Source organism: Hippocampus zosterae, chromosome 1 (genome assembly GCF_025434085.1).
Source record: "Hippocampus zosterae strain Florida chromosome 1, ASM2543408v3, whole genome shotgun sequence".
NCBI lineage: Eukaryota > Metazoa > Chordata > Actinopteri > Syngnathiformes > Syngnathidae > Hippocampus > Hippocampus zosterae.
The window spans coordinates 30,847,389-30,875,220 of NC_067451.1; the positions used below are offsets into that span (position 1 = coordinate 30,847,389).

Here is a 27,832-nt window from a genome sequence, read left to right on the forward strand (position 1 = left end):
CAAGACCCCAAGATACTTAAACTCCTCCACTTGGGGCAAGATCTCCCCCACCCCCACCCCCCGACCCGGAGGGGGCACTCCACCCTTTTCCGACTGAGGACCATGGTTTCAGATTTGGAGGTGCTGATTTTCATCCCAACCACTTCACACTAGGCTGCGAAACGCTCCAGTGAGAGTTGGAGAGCCCTGTTTGAAGGAGCCAACAGCACCACATCATCTGCAAAAAGCAGGGATGCAATACTGAGGCCACCAAAACGGACCCCCTCAACGCTTCGGCTGCGCCTAGAGATTCTGTCCATGAAGGTTATGAACAGAATCGGTGACAAAGGGCAGCCTTGGCGGAGTCCTACCCTCACTGGAAACGATTCCGACTTACTGCCGGCAATGCGAACCAAACTCTGACATCGGTGGTATAGTGACCGAACAGCCCGTATCAGGGGGTTCGGTACTCCATACCCACGAAGCGCCCCCCACAGAACTCCCCGAGGGACACGGTCAAACGCCTTCTCCAAGTCCACAAAACACATGTAGACTGGTTGGGCGAATTCCCACATACCCTCGAGAACCCTGCTAAGGGTGTAGAGCTGGTCCACTATTCCACGGCCGGGACGAAAACCACACTGCTCCTCCTCAATCTGAGGCTCGACTTCCTGACGGACCCTCCTCTCCAGCACCCCTGAATAGACCTTACCAGGGAGGCTGAGGAGTGTGATCCCCCTGTAGTTGGAACACACCCTCCGGTCCCCCTTTTTAAAAAGAGGGACTACCACCCCGGTCTGCCAATCCAGAGGCACTCTCCCCGTTGACCACGCGATGTTGCAGAGGCGTGTCAACCAGGACAGCCCCACAACATCCAGAACCTTGAGGAACTCTGGGCGGATCTCATCCACCCCTGGGGCCTTGCCACCGAGGAGCTTTTTAACCACATCGGTGACTTCAACCACAGAGATAGGAGAGCCCACCTCAGAGTCCCCAGGCTCTGCTTCCTCCAAGGAAGGCATGTTGGTGGAGTTGAGGAGGTCTTCGAAGTACTCTGCCCACCGGTTCACAACGTCCCGAGTCGAAGTCAGCAGCGCCCCATCCCCACTGTACACAGTGTTAGTGGTGCACTGCTTCCCCCTCCTGAGACGTCGGATGGTGGACCAGAATTTCCTCGAAGCCGTCCGGAAGTCGGCTTCCATGGCCTCACCGAACTCTTCCCATGCTCTGGTTTTTGCCTCGGCGACCACCAAAGCTGCGTTCCGCTTGGCCAGTCGGTACCCGTCAGCTGCCTCTGGGGTCCCACAGGCCATAAAGGCTCGATAAGACTCCTTCTTCAGCTTGACGGCATCCCTTACTGCTGGTGTCCACCAGCGAGTACGAGGGTTGCCGCCACGACAGGCACCAACCACCTTACGGCCACAACTCAGATTGGCCACCTCAACAATAGAGGCACGGAACATGGTCCACTCGGGCTCAATGTCCCCCGCCTACCCCGGAACATGGGAAAAGCTCTGTCGGAGGTGGGAGTTGAAACTCCTTCTGACAGGGGATTCCGCCAGACGCTCCCAACAAACCCTCACAATACGTTTGGGTCTGCCAGGACAGACCGGCATCTTCCCCCACCATCGGAGCCTACTCACCACCAGGTGGTGATCAGTTGACAGCTCCGCCCCTCTCTTCACCAGAGTGTCCAGAACATGCGGCCGCAAATCCGATGACACGACCACAAGGTCGATCATCGAACTACGGCCTAGGGTGTCCTGGTGCCAAGTGCACATGTGGACACCCTTATGTTTGAACAAGGTGTTCGTTATGGACAGTCCGTGACGAGCACAGAAGTCCAATAACAAAACACCACTCGAGTTCTGATCGGGGGGGCCGTTCCTCCCAATCACGCCCCTCCAGGTCTCACTGTCATTGCCCACGTGAGCATTGAAGTAGAACAAGGGAGTCCCCAGCAGGAGTACTCTCCAGCACACCCTCCAAGGACTCCAAAAATGGTGGGTATGCTGAGCTGCTGTTTGGTGCATATGCACAAACAACAGTCAGGACCCGTCCCCCCACCCGCAGGCGGAGGGATGCAACCCTCTCGTCCACCAGTGTGAACCCCAATGTACAGGCACTGAGCCGGGGGGCAATAAGTATGCCCACACCTGCTCTGCGCCTCTCACCGTGAGCAACTCCAGAGTGAAAGAGAGTCCAACCCCTCTCGAGAGGACTGGTACCAGAACCTAGGCTGTGTGTGGAGGCAAGTCCGACTATATCCAGTCGGAACTTCTCTGCCTAACACACCAGTTCGGGCTCCTTCCCTGCCAGAGAGGTGACATTCCATGTCCCAAGAGCTAGCTTCTGCAGCCGAGGATCGGACCGCCAGGGTCCCCGCCTTTGGCTGCCGCCCAGCTCGCATTGCACCCGACCCCTTTGACCCCTCCCACCCCTATATATATATATATATATATATATATATATATATATATACATATATACAGTATATATATATATTTTTTATGACATCCTGCATAACTTTCCCATGCCAGCAGGGGAACACACAGACCCTGCTTCTTCCTCATGCCTGCAAGTTGACCTTTTCACCCGAGAAGCATCTCCAACTTCAAAGCGACATTCGGAGGGACGACTGATGTGAAATCAAGACAGACTTATCAGGCGGCCCAAAGCTAATAACATACATCGTTCTGATTAAACTGGTCATTTTGGTCTCCATTTCTCTACTGATGGGGGAGATTGGTGTCAACCTTCATTAAGACTGTTATTTCCTGTTGTAGTTTGTGTGACAGTGTTTGTGCTTTTTTGACAAGAGATTTGACGTAGATGATTTTGTGATCACAATATTATTTGTGATCAAAAGAGGCATTGTTTAGTATTTATTCCTTACTGTGATTGTATTTAAGCCCTCTCTGTTGTTGGTTCTGTTTCAAACACTTAAAATAAAGAATGTAGTGTTAAGCTTACATCCACTTCCCCCAAGTGTCTTCTTTCGCACCCCCATCTCTGCAAGGTCCCTGAAGGCTGTCAAGTCTCCCTAAGGAGGAACTCCTGTCTCGAGATTTATTCACAGCAGCAAAAGTCTGGACTTTGTTAACATGCCAAGATCGAAGTGCATAGACCTTTCTTCGTTTCTGATTTTTACATCAGGGGAAGGACTGCCCGCCTCTAATTATCATATTGTCTCTATATAATCTCATGACCGTATTTTTTCTACGCCTCCTGACTGAAATCTGAAACCCTCCGGAGCCCGAATGGATTCGTAAACTGCATAAAAATCAATTAAACCCTTCGAAGCAACTGTTCAATGACTCCAGCCTGTATTTGGATAACCAACATCCTCATCATCCGAAATTAACAAACACGCGGAGGAAGAGAAATCCTTAAATGACTGACTTTCGCCTCTTCTTCTTCTGGTCAGACGTCCACTAATACTGAGATGAAAGTTATATTTTTGCAATCAGTATTGTTTAATACGTTTTATAAACAAAATATGAAGTATCTTTTTGTTTTCATTTAGTTTTTTAAAGCATTTCCATTTTCATTTTATTTGGTCAATCCAATTTTTTGTTGTTGTTATTTTTTTAGTTTTCATGAACGATATTACTTTAGTAGTTACATGAACTATATTTCTTACCAGCAAACACCATTGCTTTAGCTGGCTTAAAGCCAGGCAGAGCGCCCACTGGCTGCTCCTGGTGATAGAGGGTGTCCCCAATCTGTGCCTCCTTTACCTCCTTCATCCCAGCTATGAGGTAGCCCACCTGTCCCGCAAATCTGAGACGCAAACCACCTCAATCTCAAAACAAGCGAAAGAAGCATCTGAATGGACAAGTTATACGAATCCATGCATGAACAGTGCATTACTCTATTGCCATTGCATGATTGTTGCAAAGACTCATTGTTTGGCCACTTTGTACTTATAGAAATACTGCTGTATTAGTTTAAAAATCAACATTCAAAGTGCCTAAATGTACACTATACCTAAGTTATGTGTGGGATAACTTTTTAACCTTTGTGTACAGCATTTTGACAGAATGCCGAAAACCTTTTAATGAAACAACAAGGAAATTTAAATTGTGAAATAATACAAAAACATCTACATAATGACATATTTTATTTTAAAACCATTGTGGTGGTGGATAAGCAGAATACATGGGAGTCAAGACAGAATGATCTTACAATTTCTGTGTGGGATGCTCCCGTGGACCAAGAAGTCCGAGCTCGTTGACCTCGTAGGCTTTGCCAAGATGTGCGGAGACGATCTTGTCCCCTTTTTTGACATGACCAGCAAACACAGCAATGTTAGCTACTACTCCTCTGTAGTGGTCAAAATTGGAGTCAAAGACCAGTGCTTTGAATGGGTCATGAACAATTGCTGTAGGCCTGAGGGAACATGGGGGGAAAAAATTGCAGTGATATGTCTCAATATTGCCGTAAGTACCAAATAGCAGCTTTCTTGGGCAGCATCTTACGGTGGAATTCTCTCAACAATGGCTTGGAGAACATTTTCAACATTTGTACCCAGTTTAGCTGATATCTGAAAAAAGAGGAATTCACAAAAACAATTATTTACATGATGGAGCCGAAAAATGGTGCAAACATGTTCTTCAACTTACCCGAATGCAGTCCTCGCGAGGAATGTCAAACACATTTTCAATCTGGGACTCCACTCTCTCTGCATCCGCATTTTTCAAATCAATCTGGAGGAAAATAATTGGAAATAAAATATTAGATCCAGAAGGCCCTCAAGACCAAAAAACATGTACACGAGTGAAACTGCCAAGGTCGAACGTAATCCGCGTCGTCATCCAAACACACCAATTGGTGACAAATAAACATCCACTTCTGCCCAAATAGCAAAAATAAACACATTCAAAAAACATCACTTGACTATAAATTAAAGTAAAAGCATCGACTATTAAATCTGGTTTTATAGTCAAAGTATATAAAACATTAAATAAGGAAAATAATTGGTTCTCTCCAGGTACTGCAGATTATGCCCACATTCCAAAAACCTCATGCTAAACACTTGAAATGTGATGAGACGGTCGAAAAAATGTAAAAATTAAGGCATTAGATCAGAATTGGGCACTTTTAAATCCACCCAAGGACGAAACGCAGTTCACTTTCTCGTGTGCAATTGGGTGCACAATATAGTCAAAGTGCCTTGCAATGCTACCCCATCTCTCGTCAAATTTAGTTAAATCCACTTCACTCAAAAATGCACGCATATTTCTGCCTTGGACACGTTGATAAAATGTTCGGTTCGTACAACCTTGAGGGTGCTAAGACGCCCACTAAAATCAAAGGCCAAGCAGTTTACGTATTACCTTGTTAATGACAGGGATGATCGTGAGTTGAGCTTCAAAAGCCAGATAGAAGTTGGCCACCGTCTGCGCTTGAATGCCCTAAAACGACACGGACATCAACAATGGCATGCATCGACTACACACATTTGCAGAAACACCCAAGCTGCGGCCCTTGTACCTGATTGGCGTCGACAAGCAGCAGGACACCCTGACAGGCAGATATGGACCGAGACACTTCATAGCTGAAGTCAACGTGTCCCTGTGGAGAGACGTTATAAAAACAGCTACGATCAGTGGAATGAATATGGTTGTCAAGAATATTATTACAGGGTTAACACTCTAAAAAAAAGCAGGCAAATTTGTCTCACTAGCAACCAGAAATAGACCTTTCTAAATGAATAGCGACGATAAAAAATAGAAAACTGTGTAGATTTCATCAGGTATTCATTTTTGGAGAAGCAAAGGGACATCATGACCACAAAGTCATTATTTAGTCATCTTAATATGAAGACTAGTAAAAGTTAAAATGTAACTTCAAAGATTTCCTGACAGTTAATAATAGCGTCACGATGGCAAATAGCTTGACCCGAGCTGGAACAATTTTCTTTTTTTCTAATTCCACGATTTCCTTGGAAATACTAACAACCCAGCAGTTGACTATTAGCCCAGAATGGGTTGTGTTTGACTTTATTTCGCAAAATCCAATAGCGGACTTACTGGTGTGTCAATGAGGTTCAGGAGGTGCTGTTGGCCGTGGCGTGTGTAAAACAAAGAGGCCGTCTGAGCCTTCACGGTTATGCCTCTCTCTCGCTCCACCTGGAGTTTGTCCAGCACCTGTTTGTTCTTGTCTGTCTTTGCTATAGCTCCTGGTAATGACAGCCATTAATGATACCTTACTTCAACACATGGTTCACGACAACCCAAAACATGACGAATGGAAACACATTGGACACTTCTCGGTCTACCTGAACAACATAAAGAGATCTAATAATGAAAAAATATATATTTTATACCAACTCATTGGAACTAGGCATGTGCCAATTACCGGTTTGACAGTTAATTGTGGTTTCTCAAAAATCAACGTTTCATTGAGCGCTAATACTGGCCGTCACCGGTAATGAACTCTTCTCTTGTTTTTTTTTAGGGCACTTCTGTACGGAGCACAATATGATGGGCTGCTTGCAAAGTTGAGTAAACAAGCGACCTCCAATTAACTTTCCCACATTGGGCAGTTACGCACACTTTTTGCCCTGTGCATTGTTTAAAAAAAATGCCAGCGGGTACTATCTAACAAGAATCAAAACAGAGGAAGGTTAACATCTATTTATTGACACTTAACATGTTACACGTTTTTTTTCTGTACTCAATATTCTATATTTATTAACAAATAAAATAGATTGAAACATGTTTGTATTCACTCAAATATTTCAAAAAGGTAAATGTAGAGTTGTAATTTTAGTACGGTGACACTGCAATATTTTTGCTCACTTTTAAGCCCGTCACAATCTAAAATTGTGCCATGACTATTTGGAACATTGAACAAGATGCTGATGTATTGACTGTCGTCTGCAGTGTCTTTTTTTTACTTTTTTAACAAGGTTTGTACAGGATCTCGATAGACTTTGCACGCGTGTTGTAAATTTAGAAACAATTTTGTGGTGATGTGCTCAAAACTAAGATGTGATTCGGGTACTCCTAAAACGACAACAATGCAATTTAATGATTTTGCTTTCAACATGTCGAAAAAGAGCTGTCTATCTCAAATTGAATATACAAATAAGAATCAATCGGAACTGCTGATCGGTGGTTCGATATCCAGCCATGTTTGCAAACATACCTGTCATTTCCAATAGTCTGTCAGCCAGTGTGCTTTTTCCATGGTCAATATGTGCAATGATGCAAAAATTCCTGATTCTATCCACAGGAAACTCGGATAGGTCAATGACTTCCTACGCGACACAATAAGACAAAATTTGGTCTCTACAAGACTCTAAATGGAAAACAAGACGTTTTATTTCACAGGTGGTGTTACCTTGTCACTTTGTGTGCTGAGATTCGAGAGCTGCAGCTTGAAAATGTTCGAAAAAACAGGCAGCCTCTTCATACAGCAACGTTTTAAGACGGAATAATTCATAATATGGTTTGGAATTTTCCGTCTGCACATTTTAAATAGTAAAACACATGGTGACAGTGGCGTTTGCACGACAGAAACAATCATTTCTTTAGAAATCCCACAACGTGATCAAGATAAGTAAAGTACAAAATATCCACTGCTCACGCAATATAATAAAATGTTGCAAACGATGCTAAGAGGGTCACACCAGTTCACATTAATGGAGGTATATAATTATTTTGTTAAATCGTGACTTTTTTTTTTTGGAAGCTTAGAGTCCTGCAACAACCCCGGACACCAACCTCTTGGGCGCTGACATCTTGGTCGACGTTCCAGCAGCAACGCATTGTGGGAAATAGAGTCTTCGCAGTGATATATATATATATACAGTATATATATATATATATATATATATAGAGAGAGAGAGAGAGAGAGAGAGAGAGAGAGAGAGAGAGAGAGAGAGAGAGAGAGAGAGAGAGAGAGAGAGAGAGAGAGAGAGAGAGAAATAATTATTTTAATTAATTATTATGTATTAAAATAATCACAGAATGGTCCAGATAATACAGACCATCAAATGCATTTAAGACCCGATTAACACTTGCATGCGTCGGAGAACTGGAACTCCTGCCTACTCAACCCGCTGAATGAAAAAAAAAAGAACGAATGCCAGTTTCTATGGTAACGAATCTGCTTCTCTTGATGGCGCTCTTGCTTTGCACGACATATACAGTACATTTTTTTCGACCCACTTCCTGTCCGCCTGTTACGCCTCACATTCTTCAAAATATAACTGATCTGTTGTGATATGGATGCTTTCAGACATTTTAATGCACATTAATGATTAATATGTTGGTGCATTGTGAAATAATGACAAATTAATGGCCACTTCATTAATAAATTGGTCATAATTTGTTTAATTGTATTTATTCATTTGGATAGATATCGTTAGAGATTTTAAAAAGCGCAAAACGCACTTGCTGTACAGGCTGTACTGTATTGGCTTGATGTCAAACTTTTTTCCATCGAGGCCACATCACAGTTATTCGTATGGACTTGTTAGAACTGTATTATGTGTAGGCCAAAAATCACGGTTAAGTAAGCGAACAAAATTCAAAACAAACTGCTTATCTCTAACTTTAATGGCATCATTAGTCATTAAATTTCCTCTTCAAGTTCAAGATCAACAGTTGATCTTAATTTTAGAAGAGAGGGGTGCTGACAACATGCTACAATTACAGTAGAAACCATGTGAATTATGAGGCTGTAAAAATGTACTGCTCTGACACTGTGAAAAATGTAAAACCTTTGACGTGACTCAACGCCATCTGGCGCCTCCGTCAATAATGTTGGGAGGATTGAGTGCGATATCGTAATATGCAGTGCTTAACTTACTTTTACGCTTGTTTTACTTTGTTTTAAAATTGCCTGCCGTGATTCTAAGGATTTTACAACATTGACAGTTTGACCGTCTTAGATTTTTTTTTTTCCGAAATCAAAACGTCAACCCATAAGTCACAGCAGTTTTAAGAGAATTACTACTAGGACAAGAGTGTTAAAAATCCTCAAAATAACAAGTAATTACAGTATATCATTTTCAGGTGATATGTTTTATTAGAAAATGAGCGCATCGACCTTGTGAACAATCATTCTTATCTGAAATGTATAAGAATTTTAATAAGATGCCAAAGAATAAATCTGCAAAGAAGGAATGTTGGGCAAGATAAGAAAGCAAGCAAGATTGTTATGCCATGCAAAATTGGAATAAACAATCAAATAAAAATAGACTGTTGTTCAGTAGATAAAATTACTGAAAGGAAATGCAAAATATGTGGCTACTGATATTCGACTGGGGTTATTTCTCTTCAGAAAACACTATCCTCTCTGAGTGCCAGTAGAAATGCTGCACACACACACACACACACACACACACACACGCACACACACACACACACACACACACACACCACAATAAAACATTGCTGTATCCTCTCACAATACAACACGAGAAAAAAAGTCTGTCACCGTTTTTTTTTTTTTTTTTTTTTACAGTTCATCTAAAATCTTGTCATTTCAAGTTACTGCAGCAATTAAAATATAAATCAAATTTAATGAACACGGCACAAATATTTCATACACTATGTGGTAACAAGAATATTACAAATGTACTGTTTTGGTTTAGTCTTGCACCTCGCTACAAAACTATTTCCTCGCCAAAAACAAACATCTGATTGAAAAACACTGAATTGTGAAAGATAACTGGTGATAATAAGGTTAAGGTAAGATTGTTTACTTGCGATCAAAAAATGTCCACCGCACAAGCCACGGCCCTTTTTTCCCCTCCCCTCGCTCTATTATTTTTTTGTTCGTTTTAACTACTCTTACATTTTCCTCCACCATTACTTCCCTTAGTGGTCATATGTGAAAATGTATCTTAAGGCTTGTCTCGTGAACATATCTCAGCTTTGAATATGCCTGGCTGTAAATTGTCGTTTTTCAATGAAAAAAAGGTGTACATTTTAGCCTAGAATACACTGAATATGTTTGTGTGTGTGTGTGTGTTTTTATGTTCATTACAACCTCATACCGATAGTCATAGCACAGGTAATAAAACATTGAGTCTGTAACAATGCTATACAAGTGTGTTTTTGCATTGGCTTGGAAAGAACAAGCCAGGCCACGTTTAAATTGGCAAAACAGAAAAGAGTCAAACGTAATCAAAATGTAACCTTGATAATCTCGTTCACTCAAAAAGAAAACAACAAGAAAACATCAAGCGGATGTTGTTGATTACAGCTAAATTTAAGTATTTAACTTCAAATCATTGTAAATGGTTGTGTTCACGTTGATATCATGGTGGTCACATACTTCAACTGGAAAAACAAACAACTTTCAAGGAAATACACATTCTAGTAGAAGTCATAACACATTGAAATGGGAATATAAATAAACAGACATTTCCAAAAGACAGAATTGTCAAAATGTGCCGCAGACGGTGTAGAAAATAGGTGGAGCTAGAGGATCACGATGCAATCCAGGACATCACTCTGCAACAGTACTGTATGTACACACAGTTGCTGGAGGTATTTGGTTCCGAGGCCCCCTGACCAGAACTTGTTAAAACCGGCCTCTAAGTGGAGGGCACCATGTCCTTGATGACGGGTTCTCTGTTTAAGTAGGTAGCCCAGTAAACTAGGTTGAAGGAACCAAAGAGGACGGGAAACAAAATCCTTGACATCCTGTCAATTTTGCTCACACTATTGAATGTCTTCTTGCTCTCATGGACCTTGCCGTCTTCGTTGGCCTTGTTGGGTTCCAGAGCGCCTCCTTTGGCAATGGTTGGAAGTGTGCTGGAGTCCTTGGTAATATTCGGCGCATAATTGGCCACTGCTACAGCATAGGCGTTGTTCTTCTTGATCACAGATGCCCTCTCTTTTTTCTGTCGACAGACCAAAAGAATCAACTAAAATGTCTAAAAGACAAATCTCAGTTGAACCCTAAAGTGATGAAAAGATGGAAGCCTCTGCTCTAGCTCTCTAGTACAACATGGAAAAGAAGAAAGTACAAACGGAATGTAAACCAATATGTTTAGTGCTTCCGTGAAGAGTCCCGCCTACCCGACAAATGCAGTAGTCACATTTGTCATGAGTTATGAGTTATTAACACGAGTTAATGAAGTTGTTCAGATTGTTGAAAACACCAACACATGAAGCCATCTGAAGCAGGCCTTGCACTGCGCCTTGGTGACATGCATGACCAAAAGGTGAGTAGTTTTGATATTCCTGTTGTACTTTTACTATTTTTACACTTGGTGTGTTTTTATGGTATTATTAGGACTCTGGCAGTTGTTTTGTCCCAAAACTGGTTGGACTCAATCGACAATGTTTTCTTTTATTCTCCCTACACTCCACCTCACATTTTAAAAAAATATTCTAATATTGTATAAAGGTTTTAATATGACATTAACTACTGTGATTGTCTGGTTACAAACTCACGAGTGTAAAGTGCCTCTGGCTAAATGTCAGCTTAGATAAGCTGCAGCTCACCCATGACCCTAATGAGGAAAAGTACAATGGGAAATTGACAGATAGTAATAAATGCTAAAACAAATATTTCAACTTGGCTTGAGTTGTAGGTGTATCGGGTGCATGTTTAAAACAAGAACAAGTGTTATATTAAAGTTTCTTCATGTCATGTATCACATCCAATACTAAATAAAAATACCGTTATAAATGATAGGCTAATCTAGAATCTTCATATTTACTCAATACTCTTTTGATGTGTAGGATCAGTAACACAATTTAAATTTTTTTTTTTCTGAGCTTACGTTCCTTTTAGTGTAACATAATGGTAATGTCATCTTTGTGTAAACTGTTTTTGCTCATCACCTTGTCAGTCACAACACTCTTTCCATCCCAAGCCCAGCCACGCTTGGTGAAGTAATTGACTGTGGCAAACTCAATCAAAGCAGAGAAGACAAAAGCATAGCAGACAGCAATGAACCAGTCCATGGCGGTGGCGTATGCGACCTTGGGAAGGGAGTTGCGAGCGCTTATACTCAGTGTTGTCATTGTGAGCACAGTGGTTACCCCTGAAAACACAAAGAAATCAAGTAAACAACCTTGATAATATGGTAAGATTCATGGTTAAATGGGGCACACGGGCCTAAAGGGACCCTCAAGGCTTGGTCTTCGGACCCCTTTTGTTCAGTCTGGATATGTTTGGGTCAAATGAAAAAAAGTAACCTTGTCACTGTTGAAAAATTACTGAATGTTTAGGGTCTTGATTGCATTAAAATAGTATACTTTGTTTATAATAACTGAATAAGATAGTTTTGTTCTCTTTGTTTCGCCTTTGAATGTGCTGAACTGTTTGTAAATGCTTTTAGGTGTTGCACTTTTGATTGTGTGAACCACATTGCCTTGTGTGAAATGTGTCAATACCCTGCCTTGCCTTACATACAGGAAGAAAGGTGGTTTAGTAAACCAAAGAAATTTGTCAACAAATTTATTAGTATCCGGTCGGTTTTTGAAATATCAAGACAAATCACGTCAGCTTTATTGTCTGCTTTGCTTTAGCACACACGTGCAAATAGTACAAAATCCGGTAGCGATCCAATGCAAAATAAATACGGGACCAATCAAATTTTGAAATCTGAATTCATTTTGTAGTACCTGAAAATGAAATAATGAAGACTAAATACCTGAACAGTCCCCGAAGCCTTCGATTTAAACTAACGTTTGCCTATTTATATTTGATGAAACCTGAGAAATTGAATTTTAAATAGACGATTACACTTGTGTCCTTTAATGCCATGACCAACATAATTGATATTTGGGTTGCTCTATCAGCCACTTTTACATAGTAGTTGTTATTAACTATAAAAAAAAAAAGCCACAGTCAGCCACTACTGATCTTTAGGGCCAAGAGATTTATCACAAAAGTCACGATAATCATAAATATTCAGTCTAGTACTGGTTGAACTAGGAGGCCAATTTGTTATCTGACAGGACAACTTGACTCCTTGCTTGGTTTCTTCCTTGAGCTCACCAATCTTAGGTCACTCCTATTACGTCTACTTGGTTGACAAATTCAGCTATATAGAAAAAGCAGTCGAGCATTTAGGTCATTTCTCCTCTTTTCAAGTCACCCTTCTCCGGTATGTCATGATGTTGAAAGACAAATATTAAAAATTATGTTTCTTTGTGGATTTTGAATGGAAGAAAGGTGCACATTTCTTTGCATCCAAAACTGATGTACTTTTTAGAACACTAATTGTTTCAGATGAGGTAATTGCAACCACCTGGGAAGGGCCAATTGTTGCTTGGACCTGATTGGCCTGAAGCTCAAGTGAACTCCCTTTAAAAGAGGAATGAGGAAGTCACTGGAGGCCGGACAACTTGGAGAGCAGTGCTACATGTGGGCTGCTCAACTGTCACTCCTGAAAATAAAGAAAACTGGAAAATCTCCTTGCTGAATCTTGGCTGAATTTCCTTTTTATTCTTTTTCACTCGGCCTGCTGTTTCGCCGCACGACACGGTACTTCCAGACATTATATTCTTTCAACCCTGTCCTGACAAATGGCCGTTTTTCAAAACTAAGATGATTTCAAATGATTTTATGTGTTTCAATAGTCAAGATTCATAACATGAGATCCACGTTGCTTGAACTCTTTGGGCTTTGTTGAGTCTGTATACCAGATGTGGGCAAAATACGGCCCGCGGGCCGGATCCGGCCCGTTTGTGTTTTTAATCCGGCCCGCCGAAGATTGGTGCACAATTAAGGTTTGATTGTATTCATTTCGTTTGGACTTGTAATGACAGGTATTTCAACACCAGGTGGCGCAGTTACTTCAAGTTGCAGAGCACAGGGAGGGAGGGGAAGACGAAGAAAGAGGGAGACAGTAATGTCCATGGAAGGGAAAGTGATATGTATCTGATTAAAAGAAGCGGGTAACAAAGTACGAAACATTCAGGAGACGCCTGGAGTCGGAAAGGCTCAAATCTACGAGACTTTGAAAAACAAGGAAAGGATTCTTACTCAGTCCGATTCTGGCAATTTCCATGGTCAGAGTGAATTGCTTGTGGCTCAAGTAAATGAACATTTCCTAGAATGGTTTGATTGTTATCATGTTAAAAACTTCACCCTCCACAATATTTTGTGCTTCTCATTTGGCCCCCCTGGGAAAATAATTGCCCACCCCTGGTGTATACTGTAGATCAACGTTGAGCTGGCAGTGGAAGAACGAGCATGAGAAGAGGATTGTGAAAGAGTGATGTACGCTCTTACCGAATACAGTTCTTGCCGGCACTGATTCTCTATTGAGCCAGAAAGACACTTGGGAGAGGATGACTGTCATGATGCATGGGAGGTATGTCTGGATGACAAAATAGCCAATCTTCCTCTTCAGATGGAAATGAGCTGTCATCACAGTGTATTCGCCTGAGCGGAAGCAGAGGTCAGTTCAATGCATCACAACTGCTGCTGCAGATTTGGGTCGGAATAGCAAATATTGTTTGTTTGTTTTATTGAGCATATATAGTACACACAATAACAGGTTGACAAAGGTCAAACAAACGATGAAAGAAATATGAATAAATGATGATCGACAATGCGAGATAAGCAAATACAATGAAATGAAATGATGCAAATGAGGGAAATTCATTTGCAATTCAATGTACTACAGACAATGTAACGTTACTTGGTTTGAATTATTTATATTAAATAGCCCTTAAGCAACTTTTTCCGACAGATATATTACAGTGGAACCTCTAAAATGGGATGTCTCTGAGGTCGTACAATTTGGAGGAAGTTCTTTGGAAAACTACTACGGTACTTGAAAGTCACACAGACATCTTGGCTACCACCAGAGATGCTAACCTGTAGCAAGAACATTCTGAATATTTTGACAGGAATGCTTGCATTTCAACACCACTATTTTTAACATCCTTCCATTCATTTTCTAATCCGCTTATCCTCACGAGGGTCACGAGCGTGCTGGATCCCATCACAGCTGTCATCGGGCAGTAGGCGGGGGACACCCTGAACTGGTTGCCAGCCAATCGCAGGGCACACACAGACAAACCACCATTTGTGCACCTTGAGGCGGACGTGCGAACCAGTCGACCAACGACAATTTAATATTTAATTTTTAATATTTAATATTTCATGACAATTTAACATGAAATATTAAATTACGGTAACTTAAATTATGTATGTATAATGACCTATATTCCAACACAATGGCCCAAATTAAATGAAATTAGCATACACATTTTTTGATCCTGAACATTTTTGACTCATCCCTTTACAAAAATACAAACAAACAAAAAAAGTCACAATGTTGATTATCTCTCTATCTATGCATCTCTCAGAAAGCTGTCTCAAGTGTACAGATGGCTCCAGACCTTCAGTTGGAAAGATGTACCGCACTTGTGACAGTATTAACCTGTACATTGTAGTCACTTCTAAACGTCATGAATGGCAGCCTCAGCTGACACTGATAATCAAAAAAAAATACAGATGTAAATCCTTTAATTGTGAAGCCTTCCTATTAATGACTAGATTCTCGGAGATTGATTGAATTCAATGACAAATACATTAGTGAGCATATACAAAAAGTAGCAGGGTGCCTCACAGTGAAAGTGCTGCAGCATTAAGCAGGCCTTCTGAAAGAGACGCCACGGTTAGACATGAGAAGATGCGTTACCCGTGGCAACAGAACAGAGAAACATAGCTCAAATGAAGGCCTAGTTATGTACATGTTGCTCCTTGGCAGAGGAAAGGCGGCGCTGGCGTCAATTCCAAAAGCTAATGCCCAAAGATTTTTTTTCATAATTTCTTTTGATTATTACAAATATTTTATAGGCATTGTGTCGCCTGCAAGATCATTTTCTCGGTTGCCATATATACGCTTGCGCTGTGTAATTTAGAGGTATTGAGTGCACTTGTGGTATCCCAAGGAGCTAGATATCTTGTGTAATTTCATTTGCATCCTAGCATTGATGCCTCTGTCGTGGAGGGTGGGAAGCAGGAGCGTGTGAGCGGAAAGAATCAAAAGGATGTGCTGAATTTTCTCAGGAGACGACTGTGATCGTTTGTTGAAAGGGAAGACAATAATTAGAGGATTCCACAGATGTTGATGACAAGATCTCATGTTCATATCCCACAGAAATAGCTCACAAATACACGGCACAGAGAGATGGAGGTGGCCCCCTCCTTCACCTACATGGCCAGTGGCACACCCACCTTCGGACAAATCATTTAAACATTATGGACTAAATCCTCATCATAGAAGGTGTCGAGCCATAGTGGAGATGTTTTTTTGTTTTTCTTTCCATGACTACAGTACTTTAAATGAATTTTCTTGCATACATCGGATCAGAATCCGAATCATTTTTATTGGCCAAGTATGTAAACACACACAAGGAATTTCTCTGCAGTAGTATGAGCTACACTAGTTTGGCACTAACAACCACATACAATCACAACAATGACATATAGGTATCGAAAGTCTCTCCGTACTGCAAAGGTAGCATTGTGTCACAGTACCACCCAATGATAGCCGTTCAAACAATGTGAAGAGATGTCATGCATGGTGGCAAACACAGTCAAGGCCCTTCGAACAGAACTCATTCTGACACTCCTAAAACGGCTGGGTAAAAAGTAACGCAAATTGAGGAGAACAGCTAACCTAGCGCTGGGTTCAAAAAGGACCGAGGCATTGCTGGGTCATCAACCCATTCCATTGCATTGGGTTGAGGATTTCATCCAGGACATTGGTTCAAGATTTTCATTCAACACAAGATACAAGCTAACTATTGTGACACATTAAAGATGGCATGAAATGTGTGACCAGGTTATCAGCATTGCTCTGGTAAAAAAAAAAAATTACGGTAATACTAATTTTATCACCATTTTCGAGGAAAAAGAAATAGCTTTCCTCTGTCAGAGGTCAGCAACAGTGAGTCACACACATGATATGTTTGGCACAGTTTATACACCTGGTCAAAAAGTGATTGACCCATCATTATATGGTTCAATTTCACACAATTTTTCTTTCCTCAGCCCACCCAAATCCAATCTTCAGCACACTCTTCTGGGTCAAGATAATTAACCTGGCAAGAAGTGACCCAATCTGCTCAAAATCCACAGCTAGCCGATGGGTGGGTGAGGAAGACATTCCAGCATTTTTAGTGTCTATATTAGTCAGCCCTGAAAAATAATTAAGGCAAAGTGGTCCTCATGCAACGTAAAACTGTGCGCACCACCACAGGAAACATGGCTTCTGTGGACCAAACTCTTCCTGCCGTAAGATTCTGTAAGAAAATCTATCCCCGGAGGATCTTCCGAAGCCACCCATTCAGACGTCCCAGTCCCTTTGCCCCCACTGTGACAATTCGACTTACGTGGCCAAAAAGACCACTTGATGACACAGCTCGCTTTTTCTGACCTCATTACCTTGATGCCAGAGACTCGCAGTGCAAGGTCATTTCCCCAAACCAGTGTTATGAGTGTATCTGTAGAACCAAAGACTCTGAAAGAACCAGCAGCCTAAAACAAACCAGCCATAGCTTTTACTCAGCAGGACTGTTGAATACTGTGCATGCTTTGGCTATACCAAACTATACTCATGCTCCAAATGGTAGTAATTGCATGCCACTAAACAAAACCATCTCCCCAATGATCCATCTTGGGCCTGACAGCATATCCATTTACAAAGAGTGTTACCATAGCAACCCGCCCTCGGAAGGAAAATGGGCATCATCCCCTCAAGGTGGTATAGTTCTACATTTTCTCACTCCGCAGATCAAACGTTTGGCAAGCTCTCCACAGCAATGATGTCCTCCATCATGCGATCAAATAATTGGTGGTTGTGCTTTGACCACAACAAATGCTACCCCGAATCTGTACCCTGCTCCAGCTAGTTCCGCCTGTTAAAAGTGAATACCGGTACTCTAAACCAGTGATCCCCAACCAATGTGTTGCAGCACATCAGTATGCTGTGAAAGATCATCAGAAGTACCACATGAAATTTTCACTTTTCTATTGTTAGTCAGAGCCTACAGATCATAAGCCCAGCCAGGCCCTATGGGTGTAGGCCCGACCACCAGGCACCTGCCAGCGAGTGCCATCTCCAGGCCTGGCTCCAGAGTGGGACCCCGTCTGGGCAAGAGAAAACAGCATCCGATTTTGTCATCCATTTGTCCGTGAGCCGTGCTTTTTCTGCTCACTTAGGATCTGCTTGCCATGAGTGACCCTACGAGGGGCTTAAAGCCCCAAGATATTTTAACTAAGCTCCTAGGATCATTGGGACACACAAACCCCTCCACCGCGGGTCAGTGACAGCTCACAGAGGGGACTATTTCTTCTCTGTTTCTATCAACGATCATCAGTCGTTTGAAAACAAAAAAAAACATTTTGAAGACCGGAATTTTAAATGTTCATGATGTTGGCCTTTTATGAAGTACTATTTTTATTTTATTTTATTTTTAAAGAGATGCAACTAAATTCTTCTAGATAATTTTTGTGCTGACTCAGAATCTGCCCTTGTGTTTTCTCTAGCACATCAGGTTTTAATAATAATAATAATAATAATAATAATAAAGTGAAATATAGTCAACTGTTTATGATGTAAGGTTTACAAAAAGATGATTTTTTTTCTAAAACCTCATAGCTCTAAATTACAACGAATGGTGAAATGTGTACTGTGAAAAGCTTTTACAGGTCAAATTTAAAAAGAAAAATATACTGTATCTCAAAAACCTGATGTGCTCAAAAAAAAAGTTCAGATATTTTAAAACCATCATCAAAATTACATATAGAGAATAGACATTCTGAACATCTCAGATTCAAATTTGCTGTTGACCAGTGGGTTGTTTTTCCTTAAAATGTCACATTCCTGTTCTCTTTCAAGTCTCAGTAAATCAAGACCTTGCAGCAATGACTCACAATACACATCACCAAGACCTAGAAACTTACACAACTCGCACCCTTCCTTCTATTATTTAGGCCCTGAAATGTCAGGGTCCCCGTTAGCAGCATGAAATACTGCGGATTAAATAACACACTTCCCTTTCAGCTCACTTTAGATGTGTGATCTGTATATAAAGTGTGCTATGCAAGTGTACACACGCAAATGCTTTAAAGTAACAAGTAGAACATGAACATGTTGCAAAATAATACAAATTTTGCAAGCGCGTGACGCTGTGTTCACATGTTTGTGCAAGATGTCCGCCCCAGTGTCGCCCCAGAGCACATTTACTCGTGCCAAATGACCTAGTTTGCAAGTACGCTACATTAAACCCTGACACACCACTAATGAATGATTCATTTAAAGTCAGCCAATCAGATAATGTGGAGTGACTAGTTTAACCAAAGAAACAGTCCCAGCTAGGCATTTTTCTTCCTATGAAGACATCACACGCCACTTATCCCCGATAGGAGCGTTTTGTTTATGAAAGGATAGTACTCGTGAATGAAATGGATGCTGGGATTCCCTTGATAGCGAATAGCAGTCACTGGGGAAATACATTATGCTGGGCAGTGAAACAGTCACGAAAGAGAGGAGAGGCACAGGATTTCATTTCGAATGTTGAAAACGACTTGTAACAGCTTGCATTTAAACCTTTACACGACGTGTATTATGTGCAGTAATTTGAAAAAGAATGCTGACTAGGATCTTAAAATTGATGTTTTTTTAATATGATGTGTGGAAATTACAAATATGTCGATGCTATATTCACCAGTGAATCAAAATTTTGAACAGGGCCTACCAGATGGCTTTGTTTTCAACCATCCATTAATCGATTTTCCGATCCACTTTGTCCTCACAAGGGTCGCGGGGCATGCTGGAGCCCATCCCAGCTGTCATCGGGCAGTAGGCGGGGGACACCCTGAACTGGTTGCCAGCCAATCGCAAGACACACAGAGATGGACAACGATTCGTGCTCACACTTGCACTTCGGGACAATTTAGAATGTTCCATTAACCTGACACTTACGTTTTTGGAATGCGGGAGGAAACCAGAGTACCCGGAGAAAACCCACGCAGGCACCGGGAGAACATGCAAACTCCACACAGGAAGGCCGGAGCGAACCCAAAAGCACTGCACTGTGAGGTCGACGCGCTAACCACTTGACCACAGGGCGGCTTTGTTTTTGTCTTACCAAAAAAATATATATACAGAAGAAGAAGAAGAAGAAGAAGAAAACCTTTATTAGTCTCACAATGGAGAAATTCACAATTCACAGCAGCAAAGTTATGAAAGTAAGAAGAACAACAAAATACAGGAGCTGCTGGAAAGGCAGCCACTCTCGCGGCGCCATTTTGAAGTCAAAATAACAGAAATAACACAAGACAACACATAGGACACTGACAGTCGTTCAATCTTCACCAATTTTCTGCATACACTTTGTTGTCTGAAGCAGTTCTAGATGAAAGAGGAGAGGATCAAAGTGTCCTTTCTCCAGTGGATCATAGACGTCATGCTGAAAATGTGCACACGTCTGCTACAAGCTAAGTTTTGAAAGCAAACACAAAGCTGTAGCATCCATTGACAAAAGAGATTAGTTCACTTCTCCTGTCCCACGTAATCCGCTTCAAACTCCAAGCCGCGACTCCCAGCTCCAAATCCGCATCGGCACTCCGCGCCAACGCTCCTTTCTTCTCATCGTCGGCTCCTCAAGACCTCCATCCATCCAGCCGCAGACCGTTCAACAGCACCGATCTCTCCGCTGAACAAAGCGGGGCTGTGAAAAATGCTGCCCATTACAGGCGCAAGACACAAGCGCACCGGGACTGTCCAGCAACGACAGTCAAATGGCGGCGACATTCCTCCAGTCAAAAACAGTGCTGGTATACCCATGCTGCCGAGAAGGTGCAACCACCAAGCACAGAGTCTCCTTCTTGATGAATGTCGTGGCCAAAAAATGCTGAAAAAGGTCCACATCAAGTCCACACGACGTAACAACAAACACAAAGTGACAAAAGAAAGACAAGAACAACAAAAAAAGCAAGGTTCATGAGAGCACTTGCTGACGGCTGCCTACTCGGGCGCCATCTTGACTTCAAAGATATATATATATATATATTAGAGCTGTCAGTTTAGTGCGTTTTTATTGGCATTAATTTAAATGAATTTTAACGGGATTAATTTTTTTCTCGCGAGATTAACGCGGCACATGTCACAAGCAGATGTTACGTTGCTCTATAAATACACCAGAACAAAACAACAAGCGCGCTGCAGAAGTCCACGCCCATGTCGGTTTTGCCAGCCCTGGCAGAGCGAGACACCGAAAACGGATACTTAAAGAGTTTATGAATGGAAAGTTTACTTTTAAAAAGTTACCAGATTGCTCCAATGACAAGATCAAAGTTACCTGTTCTTCTCTCTCTGTGTATCATACAGGTTTACGATGACGCAATTGTTACTTGTTTGGAACTATTTTGTGTGGAAGGTTACAGCGTTCCGTGTCCATATAAATAGAGCGGGTGGAGCTGATCTGTGTTCGTCTGACAGTGACGGTGCGCAGAGGCGGTGACATGACAACGAAAGTTCAGCGGTGCAGTGGTAGCGACCTAGCGAAAATAAAACGAAGTATCAACATAATCAACATAGCCTGACTTTGTTAGGGGGAGTGAAACCCCCCTCTTTCAGAATGGTTTGCCCCAGCAGCACGGGGGAAGTGCTTGCGCTTGTTTGTACGGCCGGCAGTTTTGAATACAGCGGCACATAACGAACACTGGTGTCCGGGGTCTCGTTATTCTCCAACAAACATACAGAAACAGACTGCTGTGTTCAAAGCAAACTTGAGAAAAACGAAGTATGCAAACATGGTTTAAATCCACTATAGGCTGAGTACTAGTTTACCTTAGATGTGCACTTTATAATGTTATATTGCTCTGTTTTGGTTTCATTAAAAAAAGCTGTTAAAGCAGCTGTTGTGTGACAAAATATTTTTTTTCTCTGTTGTTGATGGACAGTAATATTGTGTGAGAGATTATGTGTGAACAACTGCTCCAATTGAAAAATGTTCATGTAAAATTTAAAATTGAAATTGTTATTTCATTAAATATTTGCATTTGGCACATAGAAAACTGATTTGTGATTCCAAGTTGATGAGAGCATTAAAATGGGGAAAAATAGGACAAAAAATGTAAAAGGAAATTCAGAAACGATAAAAAATATGTGAGTAATCACGATTAATTTTTAGTTCATTTGAGTTAATTATGACAATTGCATTTTTAATTAGATTAAATATTAAATATCGTTTGACAGCTCTAATATATATATATATATATATATATATATATATATATATATATATAATAAATTCCTCGTCATTCAGCTCGGGCCCTCTACCAGAGGCCAGGAAGCTTGAGGGTTCTGCGCAGTATCCTTGCTGTTCCCAGCACTGCACATTTCTGGACTGAGATTTCCGATGTTGTTCCCGGGATCTGTTGCAACCACTCATCTAGTTTGGGGGTCACTGCCCCGAGTGCTCCGACCAGCACAGGCACGACTGTCACCTTTACCTTCCAGGCTCTCTCCAGCTTCTCTCTGAGCCCTTGATATTTCTCGAGTTTCTCGTGTTCCTTCTTTCTGATGTTTCCATCACTTGGGACCGCTACATCCACTACAACGGTTTTCCTCTGCTCTTTATCTATGATCACAATATCCGGTTGGTTCGCCATTACCATCTTATCAGTCTGGATCTGGAAGTCCCACAGGATCTTTGCTCTGTCATTCTCCACCACCTTCGGAGGTGTTTTCCATTTTGACCTTAGAGTTTCCAGTCCATACTCCGCACAGATGTTTCGGTAGACTATGCCAGCCACCTGGTTATGGCTTTCCATGTAGGCTTTCCCTGCCAGCATCTCACACCCTGCAGTTATGTGTTGGATCGTCTCAGGTGCCTTTTTGCACAACCTACACCTTGGGTCTTGTCTGGTGTGGTATATCTGGGCCTCAATGGCTCTGGTGCTCAGGGCCTGCTCTTGAGCAGCCAGGATGAGTGCCTCTGTGCTGTCCTTCAGGCCAGCCCTCTCTAGCCACTGATAGGACTTCTTGAGATCGGCCACTTCAGTTATGGTCCGGTGGTACATCCCTTGGAGGGGCTTGTCCTCCCATTGTGGTCCCTCTTCCAGCGCCTCATCTTCTGTTCCCCATTGTCTGAGACATTCTCTGAGTACGTCATTCGTTGGAGCCATTCCTTGATGTATTCATGGAGCTTGGATATTTCATCCTGGACAGTGGCTCTCACACTCACTAGTCCCTGGCCTCCTTCCTTTCGGCTTGCGTACAATCTCAGGGTGCTGGATTTGGGATGGAACCCTCCATGCATGGTTAATGAGCTTTCGGGTATTAACGTCCGTGGTCTGAATCTCTTCCTTTGGCCACCTTATTACTTCAGGGTATCTGATCACTGGCAGGGCTTAGCTGTTTATTGCCCGGGTCTTATTCTTGCCATTGAGCTGGCTTCTTAGTAATTGCCTCACTCGCTGGAGGTATTTGGGTTTCAGTCCTATGCAGAACAGCAGTGGGGAGAGTGCATCACCTTGGTATATGCCACATTTGATGGACACTTGGGTAAGTAGCTTGTCATTGGCTTCGACTGTGGTTTTCCACATCCTCATCGAGTTCGCAACGAAGGCTCTTAGGGTCCTGTTCACCTTATACAACTCCAAGCATTCAGTGATCCATGTATGTGGCATCGAGTCATAGGCTTTCTTGTAATCGATCTAGGCTGTGCACAGGTTGGTACGTCGAGACCTGCAGTCTTCTGTGAACCAGGAGCTGATGTTTGGCTCCTCTGGTATCTCTACCAATGCCCTTCTGTGCTTCGCTCATGTATTGATCCATGTGCCCACTTATCTTAGCCGCAATGATGCCTGACATGAGCTTCCATGTTGTGGAGAGACAGGTAATTGGCCGATAGTTGGATGGGACTGCACCCTTTGAGGGATCCTTCATGATCAGGATTGTTCGCCCTTCGGTTAGCCATTCTGGGTGAGTCCCATCCCTCAGCAGCTGTTTCATTTGTGCTGCTAGGCGCTCGTGGAGTGCTCTGAGTTTCTTTAGCCAGTAGGTGTGGACCATGTCCGGGCCTGGTGCTGTCCAGTTCTTCATATCTGAGACTCTTTCCTGTATGTCTACCACTGTTATGGTAACTGGGTTCTGTTCAGGGAGGTTACTGTGCTCCTCTCTCAGGGTCACCAGCCATTGTGCACTGCTGTTATGTGCAACCTCCTTCTCCTATATGCCTTTCCAGTACCTTTCAGTTTCCAGTCTTTGTGGGTCAGCTCTGTTGTTAGGACCCTGCCACTGAGGGTACACTTTCGCAGGTTGTGTTGCAAAACAGCCTGTTTATGCGTCTGGCCTCATTCTCTTTCGTGTACCGCTTTAGGCGGCTGGACAAGGCTTGGAGCCTTTGTTTGGCAGTTTCAAGTGCTTCAGGTATGGTCATCTGGATGTACCTCTCGGGTATCGGCCTTTTCATCACACCTCTCTGGGCCTCCGTCAATTGACTCACATCTTTCCGAGCCGCCTTGATCTTAGCCTCCAAACGTCTTTTCCATGGTGGGTAACGTATCTCATGGCTTCCATGGTTGCTCTTATAGCCAAGCATCTCAAGGATAACTGATGCTGAAGCGTATATCAGCTCATTGGTTTCCGTGATCGTTACGGTAGGGATCGCCCTTAGTGCTGCATTCACATTTTCCATGAGACTTTCAGGTAGTACTTCAGATAGCCGTTGTAATCGGTTTCTAGGTTGCCCAGCTTTCATTCTCGCCATGATCTTAGCTTTCAGGTCAGTTGCTGCCTCGCTCAGCATTTCATTCATTGGGGCTGGCCACCCAATCTCATCATCTGCATTCATTGGGGCTTGCCTCCCAATCTCTGGTATGACCGCCTCCTCTGATCTGGCAGCCTGGGGCCCTTCACCATGGAACCTGCGTTGTACCTCATCAATCTCAAGTTGTGACAGCAGTTGCCGTTTGTGGATGTTGGAACACTGAGCTACTAGTTGTTTGTGGTCAACCGTGACTGTGGGTTTCGAAGTAACCATTTAGCCAACATTCTCTGCATGTAACCCCTCTGACTAGGGTTGCTTGAGTAGTAGCATTCCAACAGAGCCATGTTATCGCATCTCGCCCATCTCCACTTTGTTCCAGTAGCCCATTTTTTATCAAGGTGCTCTGGTTCCACAGCACCTGACGCAGACCTTGTTAGGCCGGGCGACGTCTGAGCCGGCATGTCATTCATTTTATTGTCTCTCATCATTGTTTGAGGTAGGCATTAGCGTGAAGGATCTTTCCCAAGTACCCACACTGGATGGTGTTATGTGCTCATTTTTTTTGCCCCAAGCAGGATTCGAACCACCGTCTCCCAAACCGATGCCTTACCAACTGAGCTATCCAGTCGCGATAGATAGATAGATAGATAGATAGATAGATAGATAGATAGATAGATAGATAGATAGATAGATAGATAGATAGATAGATAGATAGATAGATAGATAGATAGATAGATAGATAGATAGATAGATAGATAGATAGATAGATAGATAGATAGATAGATAGATAGATAGATAGATAGATAGATAGATAGATAGATAGAGCGAGAGGGCTACAACTACCTTTTTAAATAATCAATTACTATGTATTTTTGGGATTTATCATCTTAATTTCCCATAATTCAAAACATTTTTGTTGCGTGTGAAATTTATTAAACATACCTCAGTGCCCACCGCTGCCTATTTTAAATGCATTCATCAACACTTCCTTGAAGCAATGAACATTAATAAAGATTATTTCTACGAATAAAAACTGAGAAGCCTACTCCACAGACAATGACACAAGATGAAGCTGACAAAGAGAAACTCCAAATAAATGAATGAGACACACAGCTGAGCCTTTAATCACATTTGAAGGCTGACAACAGGCTGGAAACATGTAAGCAACAGTGATCTCCCAGCACCGATGACTCTTCCCCGGTATCTTGCTGTTTCCGCAACTAAATAAAACTCCTAAAATTAGATCAATGCTGTCTTGAGAATCACACACAGTTTCAGATCTCATCTACCCCAGAGCCTTCCTTATGAAAACAAAACAGCGGATTGTAAAATATTCAAATAAAGGAATGGAATTAATGCAAATCTACTGAGTTTTGACATTCTCCTCCCGCCCGGTATCACCCCACCTCACAACTGAAATGGGTTTTTCACTGCATGGTTTTGTGGAGTTATTCATGTGCAATGTGGGTATCTGCACATGCGGCTTGTCTGATATACTTCATCAGCATCAACATAACTGATATGCGTCATTTGTAATGTAAATTCCACCAAATGCTCAAAATAACCAGATGTAAACACTCAGTTGAAATTCAGCAAGGTGTAAATCGTCCCAAAAAGCATTACATCATTGCAATGGTGTATTTTTTGGTCTGTATTCCAAGATGTACACTTTGCTCACAGTAAAGCTAGGCTGTTTGACCAAAGCAATAACCCAAAATAACAGATCTAGATCTGGAATTGCCATGGTAATGAAAGTCAGTTTACCGTATAAACCTTATAACAGTGGTTCTTAACCTTGTTAGAGGTACCGGATCCAACCAGTTCATATTCACCGAACCCTTCATTAGTGATTTTTTTTTTAAAAAAATTAACAAATTCGAGACATTAAAAAAACACATTTATTAAAAACTGAAAAAGTAAATAAAATACATGCCCTGAGTATAGTTTTTTTTTTAGTTGTATGACATACTATCACGACTGTCACACAGTAACTACTGAGCGAACTGAATTTCCCGCAGCACTGATTGAACAAGTAATGTCATGTGATCATCTGCAGTCAGTGATGGCCAAGCGGGCGTGTCATAACTAATTGACACGTTGAGTCAGGTGTGTCTTAACCTCCATGGCAGAGGCTCCATCGATCCCTTGAGACCGATTCACCGAACCACTGGGGTTCGATCGAACCCAGGTTAAGAACCACTGCCTAATAATCAGTACAAGTCACGTTAGATTGAGGTGCTAAGCTACAGCCTTCAAAGATAATGATTTTCAAAGCCAAATGAAAGTATTGATATGGACACATCCAAACTACATAGATGAATTTGCAGTGGTCATTTATGCTATTTATCATCTACGGTTTGTTTTTGCCTTCTGCTTTTGTCAAATAGCCTCTGTAAAGGTGTGTGGAGGAGTATTAGGAGGAAAAAACCCCCAATGAAGTCGGAATGAAGAAACGAGTCATATTTTTAACAAGTCAAGTCAAAATCCATACATGTACCTGTCACGTTGTGCCCGAAGCGACAGAGTAATCGCTTCGTGCGCAACAAACTGGAGATAAGTGGATCACCGAAATAGCAGACACAGAAAGGAACTTTGTCACAAAAATGATATTTATTACAACACAAAATCCCCATCTAAACGGACAACAGAAAACGCTGGTCAAAAAGACAACCAGGAAATAATTGTAACGAGGCAACAGAAAACGCTTGCGGAAAAAAAACGGCAAGGAGAAAATTTAGGCAAAATACTATGATCACTCACGAGACGATATCTAGGAACGCAACAATTGTCAAGAGACTTTAAGGCAATGTTTTAACCGAGAAGGAATAGGCAATAGCAATGGCACGGCGTGGAATACTCCGGCAGTGTGTTGACTGCCGGAGCGCCTAAATATAGCAGGTGCAATCGCCTACAAATGGGTGGCAGGTGTGCAGGCGGCAAGCATGAACGCCTGCCCCCTGCTGTCAAATATGGAACGTGACAGTACCACAATATTAACGTTCTGTCTGTTACTTCATTCAATGCACACCAAGTCATTCCCCTTCTCAGTGGGAATTTTGGGCACTCGAATAGGACGCTAAAATCATCGATCGGCACAACAGCCATCATTTTCTACTCTGTGAGCATCC

General features: G+C 42.2%; 3 protein-coding genes across 5 annotated transcripts in view; all 3 read right to left on the reverse strand.

Annotated features, from left to right (window-relative positions):
* The window catches only part of guf1 (GTP binding elongation factor GUF1), a 105,394-nt gene extending 97,654 nt beyond the window's left edge, over window positions 1-7,740 (reverse strand). The window contains 9 exon segments of the mRNA XM_052074369.1: window positions 3,623-3,762; window positions 4,168-4,371; window positions 4,461-4,525; window positions 4,605-4,688; window positions 5,319-5,396; window positions 5,476-5,556; window positions 6,015-6,163; window positions 7,135-7,246; window positions 7,330-7,740. Coding sequence (XP_051930329.1) covers window positions 3,623-3,762; window positions 4,168-4,371; window positions 4,461-4,525; window positions 4,605-4,688; window positions 5,319-5,396; window positions 5,476-5,556; window positions 6,015-6,163; window positions 7,135-7,246; window positions 7,330-7,515 — 1,099 coding nt within the window. The 5' untranslated portion in view covers window positions 7,516-7,740.
* The window catches only part of LOC127607743 (uncharacterized), a 207,336-nt gene that overhangs the window by 168,459 nt on the left and 11,045 nt on the right, over window positions 1-27,832 (reverse strand). The window contains exon 1 of one of the 2 annotated variants that reach the window (XM_052076378.1): window positions 23,581-23,646. The exons of the other annotated variant lie outside the window; for it this stretch is intronic. The gene's annotated coding sequence lies outside the window, so the exon portion shown is untranslated. Of the gene's footprint in view, window positions 1-23,580; window positions 23,647-27,832 lie in introns of those variants that run through there. 2 annotated transcript variants of the gene reach the window in all.
* The window catches only part of LOC127606928 (gamma-aminobutyric acid receptor subunit alpha-2), a 44,332-nt gene continuing 25,501 nt past the window's right edge, over window positions 9,002-27,832 (reverse strand). For both annotated transcript variants that reach the window (XM_052074964.1, XM_052074963.1), the window contains 3 exons: window positions 14,197-14,349; window positions 11,796-11,998; window positions 9,002-10,846 (listed from right to left, as the gene is read on the reverse strand). In XM_052074964.1, coding sequence (XP_051930924.1) covers window positions 10,538-10,846; window positions 11,796-11,998; window positions 14,197-14,349 — 665 coding nt within the window. In that variant the 3' untranslated portion in view covers window positions 9,002-10,537. The remainder of the gene's footprint in view (window positions 10,847-11,795; window positions 11,999-14,196; window positions 14,350-27,832) is intronic.